This window comes from Amia ocellicauda, chromosome 16 (genome assembly GCF_036373705.1).
Source record: "Amia ocellicauda isolate fAmiCal2 chromosome 16, fAmiCal2.hap1, whole genome shotgun sequence".
In the NCBI taxonomy this organism is placed as follows: Eukaryota; Metazoa; Chordata; class Actinopteri; order Amiiformes; family Amiidae; genus Amia; species Amia ocellicauda.
The window spans coordinates 6,058,094-6,076,961 of record NC_089865.1 but is presented as its reverse complement, the minus strand read 5'-3'; the positions used below and the strand labels follow the sequence as shown (position 1 = coordinate 6,076,961).

General features: G+C 38.0%; 1 protein-coding gene across 1 annotated transcript in view; it reads left to right on the top strand.

Annotated features, from left to right (window-relative positions):
- Positions 1-18,210, top strand: part of LOC136711914 (parathyroid hormone 2 receptor-like) — a 37,029-nt gene extending 18,819 nt beyond the window's left edge. Inside the window, exons 5-15 of the mRNA XM_066688505.1 lie at positions 977-1,087; positions 1,207-1,328; positions 1,536-1,633; positions 2,509-2,695; positions 5,174-5,327; positions 7,944-8,004; positions 10,199-10,265; positions 13,018-13,112; positions 14,924-15,062; positions 16,828-16,869; positions 17,266-18,210. Coding sequence (XP_066544602.1) covers positions 977-1,087; positions 1,207-1,328; positions 1,536-1,633; positions 2,509-2,695; positions 5,174-5,327; positions 7,944-8,004; positions 10,199-10,265; positions 13,018-13,112; positions 14,924-15,062; positions 16,828-16,869; positions 17,266-17,649 — 1,460 coding nt within the window. The 3' untranslated portion in view covers positions 17,650-18,210. The remainder of the gene's footprint in view (positions 1-976; positions 1,088-1,206; positions 1,329-1,535; positions 1,634-2,508; positions 2,696-5,173; positions 5,328-7,943; positions 8,005-10,198; positions 10,266-13,017; positions 13,113-14,923; positions 15,063-16,827; positions 16,870-17,265) is intronic.
- Positions 18,211-18,868: the final 658 nt, after the last annotated feature.

Genomic DNA, 18,868 nt, shown 5'->3' with positions numbered 1-18,868 from the left:
GAAGTGACAGCTACAGCATTGGATAAGACACATAGGCCTGCGTTTGCGACCTGAATAAAATACCATAAATTACAATAATACACCTTTCCTACAGTGATAGCTGCAGCATCAAACTGGAATAATTAACTTATAGGAGTTTTCTTTGGCCAGTAACAACGTCTTCCTTGGTCATCCCAATCTTTGCTATAAATATAATTCAGTAATTTTAAGGTGCACATATATTGTGCCAATGGATACATTGTTATGAATACCAGGCTGTTATGACAACCTGTGTTTAATCTATGACATATTCAGGGCATCCTTCAGGCTAGTCTATTCATTAGGCCTGAAAAGGTAATTAAATATTTAGGAATTACACTTTGTTACAGGGCTGTCTGTTAGATCAGTTAGACTGATGTCATACAGTTGCATAATTCACTCCAGAGAGGGGCAAAGTGTAAGAGATATTTGCCTGTTATTGTGACGTCAATTCCCCCAGGCACCACAACTTGTCACGACTACCTCCCCTCCCACCCCCAAAAAGCAATAATTCTCTGAAATAAATGAGCTGAATTAAATGATATGATTAATATCAGAGAGTCATACCCTTTAAATGTGGTTCCCGTTCTTTCAATAAGTGGTTGAACTTTAGGATAAGAAGCACAGTGGTGTTATTCACTCACAGGTCAAGACCACTGCTTTAAGTTCAGATCGCTAATAAAGTCGTTGTAATGTAATCTGCACTGAAAATGAAACCCAACAGTCTTGCACGTAGCCTAGAGATGAGAAGCCAAGATGTTGCGGCACCATTTAGAATTGTGCTTATGTTTATGAAATATATACAGATCTCATGAATGTATTCACAATTTATATATAAACCACAGATGAGTATTATCACCTTCATAGATATGTATATAACCTAGAGCGCTGTTTAGTGAATTGAAACATTTTTATGGCTTCTGGTATTGTATGACTGTATCTCGTCCTCTGTGTCCAGGTGATTTGTGTCCACCTGACTGGGACGGGGTGATCTGCTGGCCTCGGGGCTCTCCTGGAGTGCTCACCAAAGTCCCCTGCCCAACCTACATCTATGACTTCAATCACAATGGTATTGCATCTTAATCTATGACCTACTCATATTACTGTTCCCGATTCTTCCATTTTATTCCAGTGTAATTTCTGGTTTAAGTCATTGTGATGATGGCTTATTTTGGTATCTATCTTCAGGGCATGCTTACAGGAAGTGTGACTTAAATGGTTCATGGCACTTTGTGGAAAGCTTGAACCGGACATGGTCCAATTATTCGGAGTGCTTAACATTTCTTCACCCAGACTCTGAAGGTGGGAAAGTAAGTATTCTGTGTTGTTGGTGTTCTTGTCTTGACCTGGCGTTCGGTTAAGACTTTCAGAGATAAACCCCAGTCCTGTTCCATCAGCATATGTCATTTGGTCAAGGCTTCAAGGATCCAACTCTCTAGAAACCTTCATATAACGACTGACATCCATTCGAGTAATTCCACAGTGTTTGTGTTTAATATCTGTGCTTTCCCTTCCAGTTGGATTTCTTTGAGCGTCTGTATGTCATGTACACAGTCGGATACGCAGTGTCATTCAGCTCTCTGCTTGTTGCCATTTTCATCATTGGCTACTTCAGGTAAGAGACGCAATATTTCTAATACTGCATTTTAAATTACACTTGTCCAATCATGGACCACACAGCACTGTTTTTTCAATGTTTGCCCCTGTTGAATATTATATAGCACTGCCTATTTGTTTTCACTCATTAATAAATCACACTTAATTCTGAATATTTTACTATTTGAAAGCAAATACTGAAAGGATACACCTGGTACTGGTAGAAATCTTTTGTTTGTTTCCAGGCAAATACTTCATAGGCTTCATAGGCTGAATCGGAGAACTGAAATAACACTCCTATGGCCTATTTAACTGGCCAAACAACAATTGTCAGTTTGGTTGCTTGGTTGTCTATGGGCAGGGGGCCATCATTGGTTTATAGTTTTCTCATTTACTACTCCATACTGAATCACTTATGATTCATAACTACTGAGGAGGAACATTATCTTCTATCAAAATAAATGAGAAATATGACAACCAACAATTACAGGAGATTTGTGATTAGTTTTTTTGTAACTCTCCTGATAATTGACCGCACACTATTCAAAAGGCCTTGAATATGGGCGAGGATGACAATGGCTCCAATGAATGAACAATTTGAAATGCTACTCTCTTTGAAATGCAAGTGAGACCAGTCATTGCAAAGTTCAGGCAAGTTCTTTTTTTTAAAGCAGTTTACATTGAAGCACAAACATAAAATTCATGCTGCATATGTGATTGTGTTTGCAGATAACTTGTTTACAATACACTCGTGTTGCCCTGCTAGTTCAATTACAGCGTGCATTTCTAAAGAAAAATTACTTTCAGCAGAACAGCACCGATTAAATCTTTCTCTCTAAGGTTCATGTCAAGCGTAATGCAATTTAGTTTTTGAGTTATTATTCCCCTTTTCAGGAGACTGCACTGCACCAGAAACTATATCCACATGCACTTGTTTGTGTCGTTCATGCTGCGTGCTATCAGCATTTTTGTGAAAGACAAGGTCGTCCATGCCAGTATGCATCGACAAGACTACGACTCTGCGATAATGGACAGCTTTAAGACAATTCCAATGGCTCCTCCTGTGGACCCATCTCAATATGTAAGTAAGATTCGAGCCTGTTCAGATCTTGAAAAGACTAAAAAATTGTATTTCTTTTTTTTTTTAATATCAACATTAATATTATTGGAACTGTTGAAATGTAATCATTGTCTCGGGAGAGAATCCCTCGATTGTGAAAGTCAAGCGGTGCCTGTCATTTTTCTATGCAAATAAAATTGTTGTAATGAATGCTAGCTGTAAAACGGCCAACAGCGTATCTTCCCAAGCTGATGTGTGTTTTGCACAACTGGGTAAATTCCAGAAACTTCACAAGAGAGGAACAGAGGACTAGTACAAATATGAGGGGGCGGATATGGGCTGGGGTACTCCCTCACAGATGTGGAGAGAGTACACAGCTGTTAAGAGTTGTTTGAATCTGAGAAGTCATAGCTCTAATTTGCTGTGGATTTTTTAATGTTTGATAACTCGCAAGTGTTTATCCCTTGAAGTGAAATATATTCAGGATCGAGTGCTCTAGAGGAAATAGGGTGATGCCTCGGGCAATAACAATCTGAGACCCTGCTTTCCACTGTTCGTAAGCCTTAGAGAGTGGAAAGCAGAGGGAGATATTGTTACTGAGTTCAGACGGCTCTCGCACACTGTCTGTAATGCCTGTGCTCCTGTCAATAACAGGATGTTTTTGTAAGACTTTCCTCCATGCGCCGCTCGCTTGTGTATCCTGAGCTCTTGAGTTGTGCACTTGCCAGCAAAACATCATGTTGCACAAGGCTGTGCATTCATCTTCATCTGAAGTCATTTAAGGGCAGAACACACACATTCAATGACTTATGGGTAAAACAGTTTAATTATTTAACACAGCCAATTACGACTGCTGCATACTAAGCGTTTGCTCCTTACATAAGTTAAGTTTTGATGAGTTACATAAGTTAATAAACTATTGGCTACATGTTTTGTGTGTGTGTTCTTAATCTATACAAACGCATGCCAATATCTGGAGCCTAAAAGAATCTTTATGGAACTTGTTATAAACAGTGCTTAAGCTTTGAGTTATCGCCTGGGGTATTTTTGGGAGGTTAAATCCATTTGATTGTTCTGTGTGGTGCAGATAAAGCAATCACTGTCATTCTTTCACATGGCACACATTGAATGGTTAAAGACATGCTACAGAACAACACAGTGCACACAATTGTATTTATTTTCCAGTTGTTTATTATAGTTGTTTTTTACATAATACCTTCGCTGGGCAAATGCGTGTGCAGGTGTTTGGGGGGCGAGCAAGACCACTCTTTTACTAAACTGTAATCAAAGTTGATGAGTTTGTTCTGACACAATAATGATTTTCAATAACTTTTTGTCTGCACGTCTTCAGCTCATTTAACCATAACATGCAGAATACTTTATAGACACCGTACTCCATCACGTGACATTGTGTTCCAGTGATTCTGTGCTCTGACGCTTTATAGATTGTGTGCCATTGCCCATATACCGTCAATTGTTTGTATGATCATGAACACAACCTGTTGTCTCCTTGTTGATAATAAAATTAAGAATTCTAACCCTTAATTGTTACCTTTACAATGTGAGGAGTCGCTCATTAGTCAACACAGAAATTATGCTGGTCATCAGGGACAAGGATCGATGGGGTCATTAAATATAAAGGTCCTGTAAAGCCATATAAATGAGCTACATGGTGAGGGAATAAGATTGTAAATTGAACACATTTTTAATGGTATATTTGGATTACAGCAGCTTATTCAACTCGTACTGGATTCTGGTGGAAGGACTTTGGGCCGGATTAAATCAAAACTTTGACCCACCCGCTAATAGCAAACTACAAACCTGTACATCATAGCGGTTACATTTATGATGAGAAGAAAGTGGCATCTTAGTGAAAATGAAGCCACAACTGAGTACAGTTCTTTCGTTTTCTATTAGTGGGTGGGTCAAAGTTTTGATTTAATCCCAGGCTTTATCTCCACAGCCTCACCTTAATGGCATTTTACTCCGATCCTAAATGCCTGTGGGGATTCAGTTTGATTGGATGGGGGAAGACAGTTATCATGGCCATCTGAGATTCCCGTCTGAAAAGGCTTTGCAGAGGTACTGTCACAGGTGTACAACTGCACGGGCTGTAGGTGGATCGAAAAACATCAGAGTAGCAGTTGAGTACTCTTACACAGAGCATGGCTCATTCATCTGCAATGTTCTTATAACTTAAAGACTCAAATAATATAATCATTCACAATCATAATAAATTAATTAACATTTAGCTGAAATCAGTTTGTGTTGGGGAAACATAAATGAGAACAACAGCTGGACATGTATTAAAGGCAGAGTGAACTGATCAATCTCATTGTCGCTTGTTCAACATGGAGCATGCAAGTCATGAATGCACGTGTGTGTGTGTGTGTGTGCGTGTTAATCCCTTCGAGACAGGCAGATTCGAGTTACGATGTTTATAAATCGACCCTCTCGGAATCATGTACCGTTAACCAAGTCCCACTTGTGTCTTCTCAGATCGGGTGCAAGATTACGGTTCTGCTCTTCATCTATTTCCTGGCGACCAACTATTACTGGATTCTGGTGGAAGGACTTTACCTCCACAGCCTCATCTTCATGGCGTTTTTCTCTGATACCAAGTACCTGTGGGGATTCACTTTGATTGGATGGGGTAAGCCCGTTATCTGTTTAATAAGTGTATCACCATCTGGGAGACACATCTGAAAAGGTTGAGGCTTTGCAGAGGCGCTGCCACAGGTGTAAAATTACATGGCAGGAAAGTGATAGGAAAACTTAACACCAGATTAGCAGACGAGCATTCAAAACACATGCAATGATTTTCATATATTCTCATGTGTTTCACAACCAATTGCGAATTATACTTTATCTACAATTGTATATATATATGTATATATATATATATATATATACAATAATTTTTCCAATTTGGTGATATTATGACTGACCAGACAGCTAGATCTATACAAAAAATCTATCCAACCTATTTGAAATGTCTCAAATCCCTCCACTGCACAGTCAAAACCTCATTATAAGTCATGATGAATAGAAAGTATTAATTATCAGCCAGCTTTAGTGGCAGTTAACAAATCCTCGCTCATTACTGCACCTCTGGTCACACCTCGGTGCTCCTGGAATCGCACACACTCCCACCTCAGGGAAACGTCCATACAAAGTCATGTGTCAAAGTGTGTGTGCCATTAACCCACGAGACAATCCTGGATAGGATGAATAGAAATGATGAATAGAAGGCTATAGGGTGAGGAGAAGATTATCCTCAGGTACTGAAAGAAAAATCAGTGTAAAAGAAGTGTACTTATTTTCTTTTCATAGTTAGGGTCAGGTTTAAATTAATAAATAACAGTGATGCTGTGATGTGCTGTGTTTCATCGACTTAAAAAACAAATATAGAGTCATACATCGCCACTTTGTGATTCAACCGTTTTAGTAACACACTTGTCATTTCTCTATTCTTTGTTCACCGACGAGTTCTTACAGTCAGAAGTCCAATACAATAACATTCAAGACGCAGGCATGGATGCATGCTGGGGCTGTGACTCCTTGAAGCTGCTGCTTGTCTAATAACTTGCAGCAACTAGAAAGTGAGAGGGCAAAGCAACCAATACAGAAACGCAGTGGAAAGTCATGTTATTTGGTGTCCAGCAGAGTCGTCTTATTTGGTCTCCAGCAGAGAGACACTGGGGTCTGAGGTAGTCATGACAAATATGTTGTACACAATGTGATCGACCTCTCTAATTCAACAGCACCTTCTTCCAATATGGGGATTACACAATAAAACGTCACCATTCTGGTCTTGGGTCATTTTTATAGGGATAGGGGAATCAAATCTTACAATTCACAACATTAATTAGTTTGAGGTAGTCTGTCCCTAGGAGGGTGATTGTTTTGTGTTTCATTTGATTGTTTCATGTCATTTTTTATTGCTGTGTTCCATGGTAGGCACAGTAATGACACTGTGGGTCTGCTTGGTTTTGTTGATGACTGGAGAGCTGCTGTTTTTTTGAAGTGTTATTTCTTTACTTTGTTTGAAGTATTTCATCCAGCAAATGAAGAGTCTCTGTACCTTTGAAATGTATATTTTAAAGATAAATCTTGGATACAGGGTTGGGCTACATGTCATAGCAAACACATTTGTCCTTGTCAGCTTTATGTTGTATGTGTAGATCAAGGGGAGGTACGTCTAAAATAGGTAATTTACTCACTGTGTATTTATTTTATTTTATACATGTTTTTTAAAGGATGTGTTACATTGTTAGTTCTTTATAGCATGGAGATCCCAGTAGAGCTCTACTTAATGGAATTAAAGATGAATAATTTTATAATCAGAGATTCACAAAACTCACTTTCAAAGATTGGCAATGTCTATTAATTTACTGGTCGGCTCAGGAGGCAGCAAGTCTATTCAATCAAATACATACTAGTTTTCCTCTTCCATATTCAAAGGTGTCAGTCCAAAAACGAATGTTATTTTTAGTCAAATTTCAAGAGAGAAGGCCTTGTCAAACTCTTTTAAATTAGTACCAAACAGAGATGAGTACTAATCGTGACACCAACCTTCTGTGAATGTATGTAAGTGGTGAGGAAGTCTGTGGTCATATTAGTTTTCAGCAGGTCAACAACTAATTGTACATTGTTAAGTACTCAGACATGTTGAATAGTTAAATTAGCAACTAAAGAGGATCACTTTAATTTTTATTTTTGTGCAACAAAACAAAAAACACTTCGATTGATTCAGCTTTGTTATGCACAAGTATTAGCCACAAGTAAAGAGTTTAAGAGATTTATTTCAGTGTATTTATTAAGATGGCTTTGTATTTTCAGTAATAATGCACCTAATATGTTTTCAGAATGCATTTTTCCCCGCAAACATACTTCAAGCCCGAGTGAGAGATTTTCTCTCCGACGTGCCAGTTAACCACGGCTAGGTTCACGGGTAGTCGCTAATTAACCGCATGCAGTAAACATCCTCCTTTTTGTTTTCTTTTGTTTATCATTTCATGGTTGAACGCTGTATTGCTTGCTTAAGCAGCTCTCACGCTAACAATTAGCAGATTGGAGGTGTACCAAGATTGGAAATCAACAATAATAACACAAATTGAAACTTTGTAACAATTATTATATTTTTTCACTTGGGTGGCTTTTTTTTTTTTTTTCTACCAGATGCAGTGTTTTGAGTTTGTAAGTGTTTGAAGAACTTCAAAAGAGTAGCCCATAGCCCTTCTTATGTCGTAATTTCTTCTAATTGTAGGTGTTCCGGCTCTCTTTGTAGCAGCATGGGCAGTTGTCAGGGCAACACTTGCAGATGCCAGGTGAGAGTGAAATGAAGCCCTCTCTACATCAGTGCATATTCATAAGACATCTCCGGTCTGTCACATCTTCCTTGAATATTCTCCTCTGTTCTCCAATGTACTACTTGTTACATTCTTCATTTTTCCCCACCCTCAGGGTGTTGGGAGTTCTGCTTCCTCAACCCATGCTAGGGTTCATGTCTTGCTGTGTTTTTGGAATAGACACAGTCCTAGAACATCCTTTAATTTCATTCCAACAGACCCTTTAAAAACTGTGGTGAAAAGTAAAAGGTATCATGTATAGGTTTAAAATATTCCAGTCGGGGAAATGCAATGCACACATCTTGGCACTTCAGATTTTCAACCTACTTTCTCGCTGATTAATATTTCTCACACAGGTATTATACACCACAGAGATGTCTGATTCAGTCTGACATCATTATGCTTGAGAACCTTTAGAACTTGATCTTGCAAGATCATTCTGATACCATGACAATTTGATAAGTAGTTAATTAATTTCCATAGGACTATGATCAATGATGTGTCATTACATAGAAATAATATTGAAGAGTATTTCAGGGAGAAATGCTTTTAATGCACAATATGCCAAAGGGGTTAGTCATTCACAGTGGTCTGAAAAGCTCTTTGTAAAGATCTTGTGTTTAAAATCTTTTTTTCTGAGAGTACAGTGCCTCGGTATCACACTAATGTAGATACTATTCATCACTGCAAGCTCTGCACACCAGCTATTGTGGAAAAATCGAATTTAGTTTTAAGCATTGTTTATTATAAGGCTGTCCATGTAAATTAAATTAATGGGATTATCCTTAGAGCATATTGCATTGTAATCCATCACCATTCACTTAATTTTAGCTTCACTATATAACTTTTTACATTGTGTTGTTACACTCTTCTGCTACACCGTGCACGTTTTTCCAACAAATGCATCTGTGTTTTGACTGTTGCTGTATATTCTGTCACAACTTGGTACAATACAGACCAACCACTGTCAAAATAAGCTCACCGGGGACTAGATATTTGGTCTGCATTTTGTGTTTTTGCTTTTTTTACTTTATAGTTTAGAAGTACACAAGTATTTGCTTGTCTTTTTTTTTTCCCGTCCACTCAGATAGATAATGGAATTGATAATGTGACAACTAGCATGACAGTTAATGTTTGATGGCTAGAAAAGATTTGTTTGAGCGAGAGAGAACATTTATAAAATGTATTCAAATTACACATTGCACATATTTAATTGTATTTCATTTGAACTATTCGATTATTTTGACACAAATCAATATGAGAAAATAGTTTAACAAAATAAATTGAAACTACTCCCTTAGCAGCAGTGGATATAACTGGTAATGGATCGTGATAATCATCCATCACTGCTGAATACAGTGACAATGAAAATGTTTAAACTATTGTTGTCGTTGATATACTGTATGATATACTGTGTCTGTTGCCATGGCATAGTCACACTAATATTTTAAAAAATATTGAAATGACTATAGCAATATATAAAACCTCATCTGCAATATGGGACTATCATAAATCTGCGTCAAATAATGGTGCATTGCAATGTACATGTAGCATATTTTGCCCTGGATAAGGGCATCTACCAAAAATAAATAAATATAATAAAGTTCAGTTAAAATAAAATAAGTTAAACTTTACACAATTGCAAAGTCAGTCCTGTTTTTATCATTGGGCCCCTGTCTTCATGTTGCTTTTTTGTAGCTTCCTGTCATGTTCGAGTAAAGAGATCTGACCTAGCACAACTCTGCCGAGGATTTAGGTTGTAAAACGCTAATCCATTCGTATTAAAACTACAAAGGAGGAACTTTGCTTCTAAACAGGGATTGCCACCTACTGGAAAACATTAAGTCCTATTAGCACAAATTCCTTTTGTGATTTTGTTAATCCTATCAGGAAAGCTTTATAATGTTACCTCTTTTAACTCATGTATATATTTGTCTGTTCTTTCCCTCTTATTCTAGAATTTCTCATCAGTGTTTATACTATTCTTTTTAACACAGATACATTAATCAATTTCTGCTCAGTTGAATCACACCGCATGTCCAACGGTTTCTGATTTAATTTAGCATTTTATATTATATTGAGAATATTGACTTTGCAAAGATTTAGTCTTCACTGTTATCTAACCCTGTCAAGACATGAAATAACGTGTTGATCTTGCTTTTTCTCGCTATAGATGCTGGGAACTCAGTGCTGGAAACATTAAATGGATCTATCAAGTTCCAATTTTGACAGCTATTGGTGTAAGTGCACCCATCAGTATGTTTCAGAAGTACATGTAAAAAGAGAAAGTACAGACAAATATGAATGATTTGCTCCAAATCAGATTCACTGGGAGAAAGTATGACACTTCTTACAGCTTTGCATTCCAGCCTCAAGCTTATTCGCATAGACCATGCTGAGCATCTTTGGAGCAGCCTCAAAGCAAATATCCGCCTACACACCCCACTCCAACATCAGGAGTGTCCCTGAAACCAAACAAAGTCTCTCACGATTGTGTTTAAATTCTCAGGATATCACAGTTGTCCGGTGGCCAACAAGAAACACAAGGGACTTTGCATTCTAATAAAGAGAGAGAATCAAACTCAGTGGCTGGGCCCAAAGAGTACAAGTGCCCTGAGACTCAGCTGTCATTACCTCCTTGTGTCACCCTGTTATTTTGCGGAGAACACCGTTTCTGGATGAGCACAGAAAGATCTCTATATTGCCAAGGCAAAAGTCAGCAGAACCACGATGAGATCACATACATGTTGGTTAAGGTTGCCTTTTTCCAGGTCACTTCCAAAACTCACCGAGATGTTGACCAGATGATAATACCAAAGACGGAATAAAGATGTGAATTAGCCCTGAAGGACCAAACAATTTCACTATTTCATTCTCACCTGTTTTCTGTCAATCAAGTAAATCCTTTCCTGTCTCTTAAACAGAAGAATATATATTAAAATCCTTCATTTTATCTGCTCTAAAATACCCTCAAATTGTGTTTCATTGTATCTCATCCTCCTTTAGATTCTGGAAACTTTTGCTTTTAGTTGCATGAGCAGAATATTCTCCTCAAGTTCCCATTTGCAAGATAAACTATTAGCATTCATAACAGGAAACAAATCCCTATGGTCTAAATCCATCAGGATACAAGAAATTCCCCCATCCCTAATTGATACTGTTTTGTCATTACACCATTAATTAAGTTAACTTCTCACACACGGGATGTGGTATTTTGAAAGTGCAGCATTATCAGGACAGTGTTATGATGATCTAGAAATTCAGGTTGCGGGATTTATTTGGCAACGGCCAGAAGGCGTTGTTTTGTGTCATTATCTGATCTGCACCTGCTCGCCTGGAGAATGATTGTACTCCAAAAGCAGTCTATTTTAATAAGAGCCAACTCAAATGGCACAAAAGCAAATCATAGCAGGTCACTTTCCAGATCATCACAAATAATTACAGCTTGCTTAATGGCCTCGGCACTTGTTACCTATCTGAATCAACAAGGCATTTGGAGAATCACTTTTGTGGATAAATGGATGAAACTATGAAGCTTCTCGAATGGATGTACAGTACAGCTCCAGGACAATAAAGTACTAATGCAGTCTTACTGATGACATAAGCAGAATTTCTATTGTTCACTGTGGAGATGCATTTTGTCATCACATGGATGTTTTTGGTACCAGTCCTGGACTACACTTTTCCAAATGTAAGATTCAACTATAATATAAACGTATCCCATTTGAAATGTGTTAAGAAATCCGGTTATTTTAAGGGAAAACATCCATACGTTTTCTAACTGCGTGTATGATTGCAGCATATGTGGTTTACAGTTTGTTATATTTACAGTCTCCAAGAAAGCACAAAGGAATTGGATGAATACAGGTTATGAACCCGTTTGATTCATTTTAGGTAAATTATGGGCTTTCCTCAGAGCTTGTAACCGAAGAGTTCAGAGTATCTATCACACCAAGCCATGCAAAGAACTCAAAATTAAAAATATCTCAACACAACTCTTACAAGCCCAGATGCATGATAATATATGTATAATATATATCATAGTAATCTCGTTTTTTACAGCTCCACACATGTCAGAGTCAGAAGTGTCCAATTCTTGGTTACTTCAGCACATTTTGCAAGTGTGTGAGAAATGCTGTACTGCAGGGTGCCAGCAGATTTCTATTGCAGTGCTGGGATCTGATATATAATGGCCTATACAGCAGATATTTATTACACTTTATGTAGAACAGAAATGCTACATTTATCAAACAGATGGAAAGCTAGTGTTCCAAATACTGGATCATCCCATATATTCTAGGTCATGTTTCTGAATGTCATCAATGTTGTGTTTGGTTGGGTGAGGAGGTTGATGTTTGTTTTGCGTAGGAATCCACAAATAAACCGTGTCTGCCTCCCGTGGGTGTGATTGCTAGTAAAGTAATGCATGCAGGTATAAATAAACGCCTGTATTTTAAGAGGTTTCACTCACAAAAAGGCTCACAAGCCAGTATTTTCCCTTTAGCATGACATAAGATAATGTTTCTTAGAAAAAGGAATGATAGTATTATAAAATAAAATTGGATAGGAGCATTAGTTAAAGTTACAGTGGTCTGGTAAGAAGAAGGATCACTTGAAAAAATTCAAATATATGAGAAAAAACCTAAATTGTAAATAATACAAGGTATATTATAAACATTTATATTCTGATTTTTTAAATGCCCATTTTGAAAGTAACTTTTTAGTCTCAAACTTTCTTTTTTGTTTTTTCTTTTTACACATTTTTTGTGAAGCTGTGTCTTATTCTGCTCCTCCTCATATGGGTTTCTAATGGAAATTAAATTGTATAATTGAAAGGATTTAATCTTTGATCCACTTAACGTAAGCTTATATTGTGTTACATGGTATACATTAAATTATAATTAAATCACATATAAAGAGCAGAGTCAGATTATGAAAAGGTTCTGGTAATATTTATACTTTGGTTTTAATTTGAATTAATTTTGTTTCTAGCTGAATTTCATCTTGTTTGTAAACATCGTCAGAGTCCTAGCAACAAAGATCCGGGAGACGAATGCAGGAAGATATGACACAAGGAAACAATACAGGTAAACATTTCCTGTGAAATTTGCTCTGATAATATCAATGATATTGTTAACAATGCAAATCAACGGTTAAAAAACAAAGTAAAATATATAAGTAAAGTATTTAAATCAAACACACTATTTGCCATTTTTATTAATTGTGCTGTAAGTGTGCTAACTCTCCAAAACGTCATGTCCAAACTAAACAATAATTCTTTGACATTTTACTATTTTAATAAAACCACAGATCATTTCTGTTTACAAACTGAACAAATCAGGGAATTACGTCATACGTGCATTAACAAACCAGTGATGACAGCCTTTACCAGTAGGAGATTAATCACTCGTAATATACAAATACTGTGTAATGCAATATCCCCAGGAATGTGTACCATCTTTTACCATCTGTTTCTGAAAGGAAACACAATGCTACTCTATATTTATAACCAACAAATGTAATGTACTATCACACAGTGACCTTTGTTCTGTGTAATCTAGCAATTAGTCACCTTTTTTCTTTTTTCTTTTTTTTTACAGTAATGCATTTTAATGTTGTTGCAGCACAGTACAAAATACAAACAATATGTTAGACATGCATTTTAATGCACCTGGTCTATTATCATACGATAAATAAGACAGTAGGACCAGTTATAACTTTGGTAAATAACTGTAATTAGTTGTATTATTCCAGCTATCTCCCTAGTCCATGGTGCATTAGAAACAGATGCGAGTTAACAGCTGGCATGTAGCATACTGGGTCCAGAAATGGTGTGTTTACATATACATTAGATACAGAGATATCGAACTGGGAAACCTTTTGTGTGAAGTGTTTGTGTGTTTGTTTGCGTATTGAGTAATACTAGTGCATGCAGGCCCAGGAAGAAGACAGGAGGAAAAGATCCAGAAGTATTTGATAACAGAGTATGAAAGCAAAACTCCAGTTTTCATATAATCATAATGGTAATTTATGCACAGAACAAGAACAGAAGTGAACAGAATTTCTTTCATAGCAAACTGGCTTTACTGGCTGTTTAAATAGTATACTGTTTTAGGAATGGAGACTATAAGTATAACTCTTTATATTATGCTAAATACATGTTATCATTAATTTATAATCTAAAATCTAAGGACGCTGTCTTGCTACATGCTTGTGCACTGAATAAATTGATACATACGGTGTTGTCACATGGCAGGTTTGAGTAACAGTAATTTCCACACAAAAAAGGTTAAAAATATGAAAATTAGCACCTGTAAATAGTGACTGACTATTTACAATGAGCGCAAAGTAAAGTTCAAGGCCTAGGCAACATGGAAGAGGTGTATAGTCAGTCTAGCAGAATAAAGCAGTAAAAGAGTTCGAAAAATCGAAAAATGCATAATGCATGGTCAAACTCCGACACAGTATGTTTCACTAAATTGTCACGACATGCAATTAGATCTTAAAAAATGCTCCCGGGCTGTTACATTTTTATGATTGAGTATCCCTCCTGATGTTAAGTCCCTGCTCCTGTGACAGTTGAGAGACAGAGTGAAAACCACATGAGCAAGAGCAGCTGTACTTCAGTGGGATTCTTAAAAGTGCCGCTGAGGATTTTTACTAGATCCACTGGTTACTCTCAGTGGACTATTTGGTTTTGATTTTTGGTTTTCTCTCAAAGCCTCAGCATGTGGGGTTCAAAGCCATGGAGAAAGCAAATTATATTGAGCGAAAATGATTCAGAAATTAAAAGCAGGCTAACCCGGAGCAAAAGCTAATGCTTGCAGCTGGGCCCGTATGTTTGTGTAATTTACACTACTGTGCTGCTAAGTGACAATCCTTTCCTGTCTCGGAACAGGAAGCTGGCCAAATCCACCCTGGTGCTGGTGCTGGTTTTTGGGGTTCACTATATAGTCTTCGTGGGAATGCCGCACACCTTCAAAGGCATAGGGTGGGAAGTGCGGATGTACTTTGAACTCTTCTTCAATTCTTTCCAGGTAACTTGTTTTCCCTTGATTTTATTTTTTGATCAGTAGAAAAGATTGTAATATGGGCAACTATTTATCTGTGATCTTTCCCACACATTTTCAATCCCGCTCTTTCTTTTTCTTGCATTGGAGATTCGTGTTATTTTGCAGTGATCATTGGTTCACTGTGCTCGTCTTGTTTAGTCGACTGGTAAGCATGACATATTGTTTGTCCCAGTTTCTTAGCACATACAGTACAGTGTGAGAGGTATAATCTCCTGAAGAACCACCACAGCTTCTTACGCTCAGAGAAAATTGATTTTGTGTTCTATTCCTAATTTAGCTTAGCTGAGTGTGAAACTCTTATGTATAATATAGTTGTATCAATTATATTTTATTATTTAATTGTTCTCTATCATAGCATTTTGAGACACTTACAAAGGTATTGATCAAATATTTAGCATTCTAGATTCTAGGATTTAGGTCTTCGATCTAGTACAGTCTATCTTTAAGCATGTAGATTTTTGTTTTTTAAACTGGTCTGTCATGAAAGATCAAATATAGCATTGGCAGGGACACTCAATATGCTATGCCTCGGACATTAAGGCAATCCTTTGTTTTCCCGAAAGTCACACCGCATGGTTAGGTATTTCACTTTCACTGATCTATACAGTTCATAATATTGTGTTAGACAAACCCTCTTGTGTTAAAATCACTAAGACATATCCCAGCATCACAGGGTACGACATGTGAAGAATCCTAGTTTAGTTCTGATGTCCAGATCACTTTTAAAACACAATAATTGTACGATGACTACTTTTGCAGTGATTGTAAAAAGACTCTAATCAGCTAAGGCAGTTACCGCACAGTCCTAAGGTTTTGTCAGCTAAGCCTTTCTAGGGACTCTTGTGTTGTCAGAAGTTCCCTATCATAACAGAGCTGAGCAGGTACTTGATATGGGGCGCTGGTAACTGTGGAGCTCTACCTTTGAAGCTAGGTTTTGGAATTATTCAAGAACAATAGCTCTCCTTTTTGTTTCTCCACAGAGCCATATTGTTGCTCCCAAATGTGCATTCACAGTAATGATAATTGACAAGAACTAAATAAGGTGCAGAGCCCCGACTGCCGACGTATTTCACTTTAAAGTGTTGCTGCTAGTGCTTTCGTTTTTCACTCTTGATTTGCTGTCTGCTGACTATATCTTTTGATCTTACACCGGTAGGCAGACCTGCCGAAATCACCTTTGCAAATCCATATTTTGATTCCCACAAACGAGATTCCTGACACAATCCGAGCTCAGTTTCATCCTTTAATTAGATGTTTTTTGCCCCCACAATATACCAAATTATATAATTAAAACATGCCTGACACATTTCAATATCTGCAAGTATGTTTTACAGACATGCTGTTGAAATATGCACTATTGATAGTTACACAATTCATTACCTTTTCATTTATTTATATGGAGAGTGCATGCCCCCTTTTTTTTGCTACATTAGCTTTTTGTTACACTTCTACAAGGATATGAATACATTGAGGCTATGAGGTTTATATACATGCACACTGCCATGCATAGCAAGTGCATTACAAAGCTCAGGCGAAGAGTTGCCCAGCCACTTTACTCCCATCAAGTTTTCTACTTCAATGCCACCGTCTTCTTAAGGGTCACAGTTGTTGAATGAACTCCAGTAGACTATTTCATTTCAGTTTCTGTCTGCATCAAAGCTTGATGTCACACAGGTGCCCTCCACTGGAGTCAGCTTTCTCACTGGCGTGCTTCTGTTCTCTGTTGCAGGGATTTTTTGTGTCCATCATTTATTGCTACTGCAATGGAGAGGTGAGTAATCTACCGCCTAATCTGGACGTGTAAACTCCTATATGAGCTGCTGTCAACCTCTGTGTTTGAGGGCAGTTTCCTATCAGAAAAACAGGGCCTCCAGCAACACCCCAAGTTAAAAACACAACAAGAAACACTGCCTTGTGATTGGAACAAGGACCAGCTCTTTCAATCAAATGTACAATCTCATGTTTACATCTCAATAGGAATTGTTTGCTTTCCTTCCTGCATGAAATACCTCACCTTCTGTCACCTGAACTTTTCAATCCCATCAGAAGGAGATTAGTCATTGTAACTGTCTCATATTTACTCAGATCATGTCCCACCCAGTAAATGTTTTGCAGTGGCAGTATGAGCAGTGGGGGTAGTATCTTCATCTTGCTGTACTGCTCTCAGGTTCAGACGGAAATCAAGAAGACATGGTCCCGCTGGAACCTGGCCTTTGACTGGAAGAAGACCACGCAGTGCAGCAGCTACCGCTACGGCTCCGTCCTCACCAACCTCAACAACAGCACCAGCAGCCAGTCGCAGCTGGCCAGCACCTCGCGCACCGCGCTCTTCTCCAGCCGTGTGTACCGCAGTGGCGCCAAGAACGTCAGCAGCCACACCACCCTGCCCGGCTACGTCATCAGCAACTCGGACCCCGACAGCCTGCCACCCTCCATCCCCGAGGAGCAGGACGAGAGCGAAGAGAAGCAGGTGGACGACATCTCGCTGAAGGAGTCGCTGCAGCCCATGCTCCATCGCAGCGTGGGGGAGGACGACGAAGAAACATTATAGTCTCCCCCCCCACCACCCTGGCTCTGGCAGATATCGGCATTGTCAAGCCTACGAGGGAGTAGGAGAGCTCTCTTAGTGATGGCGACTTCTGTGTGGCATGTCTTGTGTGTCTTGTCAGAGAAAATAAAAGAGCGCTGACTGTTTCAAGTTCAAAGACGGGGGTCAGAGGAGTCAAAGAAAAGACAAAGTGCCCTCAAGTGTTTGTTTGGTGGTTTGTTTGTTTTAATTCCCAAGTGAGAGAGAGTTGTTGTCGTTTTGTTTATTTATGCATTTATTTTGGGGAAGGGGATTTCTCGTATCTCATCACTTGTATGATTGTCTGTTCATATTTTATACCGGTTGTGGTTATCGATGCCATATTTAATGTGGGACTTCTGTTTGATGAATGTTTGACACTGACTCCTTTAATATTGAAACAGTTTTTACCTGTAACAACTGTATTCAACCTGTTAATATTAAGGGCTGCAGCAATTGACTCTGTTTCCTATTTCTGTGTACATGGGAAATGCATGTACAAGAATAAAAACTGCATACAATGTGATGTATTGAGATATTTGACCAATGTGCATCATTTTAACAAATTTGATATACCTTTCAGGAAATGGTGAAAATAAATATGCTAATATTTTTTAATGAGGCATCTACTTTGTATTTTGATATACCTATTTTTTATGTCACATTGTTTGTTCAACTAATTCGTAAGAACGCTTGTATAAAACAGGCATTTTGTGAACAATTCTCACTTTATATATTTGCTTGAATTATTCTGAATGGGTATTTATCAAAATCTACGTCATTTGAACTGCAGAAAGTTTCTTAAAAGAGTTAAGAATATTGGACACTGGAAATGTCTCTGAGAAGTGGTTTTATCCCTGAAATGTTAATGTTCAATTTTCACCAGAAGGTTTATATGCCAAATTACAGCTTCAGGATACGATTGTCAAGCACACTGAAACTGGCACAGGGAAAGCCGTGTGTAATCAGAGAACATTTTTCTTGCCAAGAACCCTTTTATCCATCCTGCATTCTGTTGGGCTCTGTTTCAACATCTCTGCCAACAACAAAATGGTCTGGCACCGATCATCTTCTGGCTGTTGTGAAGCAGATACAGCTGTAGATCAGTCAGTCAAGACAATATTTTCATAATTTGAAAGGGAGCAACATTGACAAGGTGGAAATGCAAGCTACCCTTCTCTACAGTTCGGTGCAATCATCTTCT